At 31.7% G+C, this 6,224-nt stretch overlaps 1 protein-coding gene across 1 annotated transcript; it reads left to right on the top strand.

Annotated features, from left to right (window-relative positions):
- Nucleotides 1–3,455: 3,455 nt before the first annotated feature.
- LOC124909542 lies at nucleotides 3,456–4,056 on the top strand. The gene is made up of 2 exons (XM_047450216.1): nucleotides 3,456–3,519; nucleotides 3,620–4,056. The coding sequence occupies exons 1-2, from the start codon at nucleotides 3,456–3,458 to the stop codon at nucleotides 4,054–4,056; spliced, it is 501 nt and encodes a 166-aa protein (XP_047306172.1).
- Nucleotides 4,057–6,224: the final 2,168 nt, after the last annotated feature.

Below are 6,224 nucleotides of genomic sequence, written 5' to 3'. Positions count from 1 at the left end.
ATAAAATAAAGTTCTCTACCTTTGAGTCAAGATGGAAATGAAGAAAATGATAATGTAAGAGTATGAGATAAAGTATTGGAATAAACTATTAGTAATCTTGAGGATGAAGTGAATAATAAAGAAAATGATAGGATTGGAGATGAGATACTTGAACAACCCATGACTATGAATGTAAATATTCTGGATAAATGTGTTAATGAATAATTTACACCTAGGTTTGAATTTAAAAAGATGTTGATGTTAACTATGATCCAGAATTGTGAAGAAGTATCAATGATTCAAAAGGATAATGTTAGTTCAACGAGGTCCTATTAAGATTTTAAAAGATAAGTTTCCTAAAGATAATATAAGTGGCAAACGTTTTTCCTCTAATTTTTACATTTTTACTCTTCTAAATAGTGAGAAACAAGAAATGAAAAAGCTTGTTTATTCAAATGAGTTTAATAAGGTCTTTTGTTTTTATTACAAACTATTTAATACTATGATAAGTATTTTGGTCGAGGATAGAAATAATGGTTGGAGCAACCTTTATCCAGAGATTAAAGATCATGGAAGTAATTCAAAACACATCTTCAATGTTCTAAGATGTAATGAATTGGAAAAAATGCTAGAACAAAATACAATAATTGACAATAAGAGAGAGGAACTAATCAACCAAGAGAGAAATCGTTGAAAGTTAATACTAACTCAATAATTGGGAGTGTGAATTATCTTTCACGAAATAATTTGCCTTTTCGTGGGTCTAATGAGAAGATTTATGAGAATAATAAAGAACTTTTTTTTTCAACTTATTGAATTTCTTGCGGAATTTGATTCAACTATGAAAGAATACCTTCAACTAATAGTAGATTAAAAAAAATACCTATCATTATCTTAGCCACAAAATTCAAAATTAAATGATAAGTTTGATGCCAATATAGATAAAAGAAAAAATCTTCAAGAAGATTTCAAAAGCTAAATACTTTTCCATTATCCTAGACGGTACCCCAGATATAAGTCATCAAGAACAAATGATTATTGTTATAAGATGTGTGGATATTGTTAATATTATTTGTCAAGGTTCATGAGTTCTTTCTTGGGTTTATAAATGTTGAAGACACATTGGGACTTGAACATTTCAAACAACTAGAAGATGTTTTGATTGAACTTCACCTCAACATTGATTATATAAGTGGACAAGGTTATGACAATGGCTTAAAAACAAAGGTAAACATCAAGGTGTACATAAAAGTTATTTGATATAAACCTTAGAGCATTTAATATTCAATGTGGCTTTCACAGTTTAAACCTTGTTATATGTGATATTGTAAAATTTTGTGACCAAACAAAAACTTTTTTTTGGATATTTACAAAAGATTTATATATTGTTTTCGGGTTAAACACAACAATGGGATCTTATTAAAACATATGTGAAGAACTTGACACCAAAGCCCTTGTCGACGAATCGTTTGGAAAGTCGTTTGGAAAGCGTAGAGTTTAAACATGTTTTGGTTGAATTATCTATTAAAGAAAATTATGATCAAATTGGGAGGGTAGAATCTAAAGACTTATGGATATCTTCTTTAGAAGATTTTGAGTTCTTGATTAGCTTATGTGTTTGGTACAAACTTTTAGTCAAAGCTAATGATGTTAGTTATTTGCTTAAACAATAAGTTATATCAATTAATGATGCAATTAAAATAATGAAGGAGCTCATTTTATATTTTGAAAATTTTAGAGAATGGGGTTTTGAAAATTTGATTGAGGAGGCTAGAATACTTGCACGTATAATTGGCATTGATCCGGTGTTTGTTCAAAAAGAGTTTCTTGTAGACCTGAGAAATTTGATGAGGGTGTGAGTGATTATGTCAATGATAATTAATCATTAGAGGATAAATTTAGAATTATATATTTTCTATTCATCATATATCATTTTAACAACTTGAACGTTTTAAAAAACACTTTGGATTTTTGTTTAAAAAATTCAAAATTGTAAGTGAAGAGAAATTGATGAAGAATTGCACTAAATTAGAAAACTTCTTGGAACACAACCAACAAATGGACATTGATGGAGATAAATTTTTAAAGAGCTCAGTAATTTAAAGACAATATTACCGGAAGAAGTAAAAAATCAATTGACATCCTTAATTTTACAAGATCATTATGCGAAGTAGGTTGTTTTCAAAATGTACGGATCGCTTACCGAATTTTGTTGACTATACCAGTTATTGTTAATTCGGAAGAGAGGAGTTTTTATAAGTTGAAGTTCATAAAGAGTTACTTAAGAAGTATAATGTCACAAAAAAGATTAAATGAATTAGCGATGATATCGATTGAAACAGGTTGTTTAGAACGTTTAGAATATGATGACTTAAATAAAAGATTTGCCTAAAAAAATGCGAGTATGTTTTCATAGTTGTTAATTATTATTATATATTTTTTCACTTAAAACTTATTAAATTAATATTCTTTATGTATATTATATTAATATTTTATATATATTATTGTTAATTATAAAATTTATAATTATTAATTCTCAAAAAATATTAAATTAAAAAAATTAAAAAAATATATTTACCATTTAAAGGCGACAAAATTTAAATTTGAGTACCCAATCCTCCTATTATGGTTGTGATCATATCTCGCATCTGAGAGCTACTAGTAAATAATATTTTGAGTTGATTTTTACATTCGCGGATTTATTTTTCCACTCATAGCTACATATTGGTTGGGATTGTTTTGACATAATTTATATGTTCCATTATTTTGATAAATCTCCTTTATTATTTCCCTATCATGTTGGTGATCATATCTCGGGTATGAGAGCTACTAGTAAATAATGTTTTTGAGCTGATTTTTACATCCTCCATTTATTTTTCCACTCATAGCTACAAATTGGTTGGGATTATTTTAACATAATTTATATGTTCGATTATTTTGCTAAATCTCCTTTATTATTGTCTTGAAACTCAAATAAGTTAGATTTATAATATTGAATCTTTTTAATTGAATATTATTTTATACATCTTTTGGTTTGTTATTTTTATTTTTCGATATTATTTATTTTATTTATCAACATACACATTAATAAATGTAATCAATTAAAAGTTATATTGAGTTTACTAGTTGGCCTAATTAATATATTAAATATCTATAGATTAGTGGATATCAAGATTATAATCTTGTATATAGTTTATATTTTTTAATGAATAGAATGTATTCTTTTATGGTATCAAAGTTCTAGGTTTCTCTCTTCTCTCATCTCTCTTCCACTGCGCCCTAGTATATGGTCCATTTTCTACTATCTTCTTTTCAATTACTCTTTTATGTTGTATCCTAACAATTCATCTTCTCTTCAATGGCTCTTCTTTTTCGATGACGAGTAACAAACAAGAATTTCACCCGACCCTTATCATTTACAACATCAAGAATCATGACTCTATTATTCTTGAGTTGGAAAATATTCAATACACGACATGGGAGGAGTTGTTCAAGAATCATACCCATTCTCATCGGGTCCTTCATCACATCATCCTGTTGGTCTCTATTCTACCACTACCATCAACGGATAAAGAGAAAGATATGTGTTTAACTCTCGATGTCAGTATCCTTCAGTGGATCTATGCCACAATCTCATAAGATCTATTTCACACGATCTTGGAACTAGACTCAATAGCTGAGTACGCTTGGACACAACTACATGGGGTTTTTAAGTATAACCGTCATTCTAGTGCAGTTTCCCTCGAGAAAGAGTTTTCCATCACCATCATGGCAGATTTTTTCGGGGTCTTGGATTATTGTCAACATCTTAAATTAATAGTCAATCAGTTCCAGGGCTTCGGTAGCCCGGTCTTGAACTACCACCTCGTAATGAAGTTGGTCGTAGGACTTCCGGAGGCGTACAATGTAGTGGTGACGTTACTCTGGCATAATAATGATTTGCCTGAGTTCTACCAAGCGCAATCCATGTTGATATCGGAGGAAGACGCGTATGGGACGAATGGGTCACATCATATGTCATCATGGGGATCTCGAAAAAAGACAAAAATAAGGACTCTCGTCATGGTCGTCGATTAGAATAGTCCTAGTACCAATTCCAAAGTCAGCCTCCTTGTCCTTAGCCACAAGAATGGGTTGGTCATTCAGGACCACCATCATTATCTTAGTAGTGGCCATGGGCTTCTCCTCCATGCCTGAATCCAACGACTCAACGGAAGAGACCTCCTTCCAGTTCTCGTTCGTCGATGCCACAATAGCATTCAGATTTCCTTGGCCCACGTCCGCAAAAATACATGGCTTAGTCTCCACTAACTCTGACGGACATTGAAGAGGCCATGTAAGACCCTTCGTATTATGTCTCCAGATCCAACATGGTACTTGGACACGGATGCAACGTCCCACATTACATTTCAAGAAGGTAATATCTAGTCTTATTTCATTTCAAGCATTAAACATGATATTCTTATAGTTGATAGAAAAACTCAATAGGTTGGCATTAATTGTGGGAAGATTTTCAGTGATGTTGTTAAACTAGCTAGTATTCGGTTGGTCCTCAATCTTGCCCTAACAAAAAAATGGTCAATTCACCAACTTCATATAAATAATGTTTTTCTCCATGGCAATCTTGATGATGTTGTATACATGCATCAGCCCCTTCAGTTTAGTGATCCTCATTTCCTTATCATGTCTTTCGTTTGAAGAAATCATTGTATGGTTTGACGTTGGCTCCTCTAGTTTGGAATAAATTTATTACGTATTTTGTGTCCACACTTAATTTTTCTAGATTGTTTCAGATCACTCATAGTTTGTGTTTTGCTTGGGTGAGCACAAGGCATATTTGTTATTGTATGATGATGATATAATATTGACGACATCCTCTAACTATCTCTGCTAATTCTTCCTCTCCAACTTGAGTACTGAATTTTCTTTGAAGGATTTGGGTCCCTTGTATTATTTTTTGGGCATTTCGTTAAGACCTCACATAAATGGTATGTTCCTCCCTCAATAAAGTATGCGTCTGAAATTGTAGACCGTTTGGATATGTCATCTAGTCATCGACTACGCCGGTTGATACCACACCGAAACTTGGAAATTTAGTCTCTTCTCCTGTGTCAGCTTCTTCTTTGTACCATAGTCTGGGTAGTGCTCTAGAATATTTGACATTTTCTTTTCCTGATATCACATATGCGGTTTAACATGTTTGTCTCTTTATTCATGATTCACGGGGGTACACATGGAGTCCTAAAGAGAATTATACATTATATTTAAGGAACTCTTGATTTTGGCCTTCATTTATCTCCATCCTCTATTACATCCCTCTAGGCTTACACTAATGTTGACTCAGGTAGGTGCCCGGACACACGTTGTTCGACGTCTAAATATTGTGTCTTCTTGGGAGATAATCTAATATCTTGGCCGGCTAAGCGCCAAACCACTTTGTCCCATTCTAGTGCCAAGACTAAGTATTGGGCGGTTGCGAATGCGGTTTTGGAAACTTATTGGCTATAGAATTTACTTCTAGAACTTCATTGCTTGGTTCCCATCGCTATTCTTGTTTACTGTGATAATATGATAACAATTTACCTCTTTAGTAATATTGTTCAGCACCAACGGACCAAGCACATTGAGATGGACAGTTATTTTGCTCGTGAGAAGGTCTCATGTAGTTAGGTTCGAGTTCTTCATGTCATGTCTCGATTTCAACTTACAGATATTTTCAAGAAGGGGCTTCCGAGAGTTCTTTTGAAGAATTTCGATCAAATCTCAACATACATCGCTCACTTGCTTCGATTGCGAGGGTTTAATAAATGTAATCAATTAATAGTTATCTTGAGGGTTCTATATATGGTTGACCTAATTAATATATTGGAGATTTTTAGATTATTGGATCTGAAGGTTATAATCTTGTATATAGTTTACATTTTGGAATGAATAGAATAACCAATTGTATTCCTTTACAAATTATTTTATACATGTATATCTTTATTAAAAATAGATAAGAATTAAATTTTATTTATTAAAAATAAAAACAGTTTAACCAGTAAATTTATCTTACCCGACACATAAAATGTAAAAAGTGAAGAATTGTATTTCTTTTGCTAATGCCATCCAACTTTAGATTGTAACTATAATAGAAAAAAATGGTATTTGTAAGTCTCCCATGGATGAGTAGATTGATTCATAATCAGTTAATAAATTTCCAGAAAAAGGAAAACAAATAAAACATTATTCAATTGACTTTCGTG

The sequence above is a fragment of the Impatiens glandulifera genome, chromosome 1, assembly GCF_907164915.1.
Source record: "Impatiens glandulifera chromosome 1, dImpGla2.1, whole genome shotgun sequence".
Lineage (NCBI taxonomy): Eukaryota > Viridiplantae > Streptophyta > Magnoliopsida > Ericales > Balsaminaceae > Impatiens > Impatiens glandulifera.
Note: the sequence above shows the minus strand (reverse complement) of the source record. Positions and strands in the feature narration are given on the sequence as shown.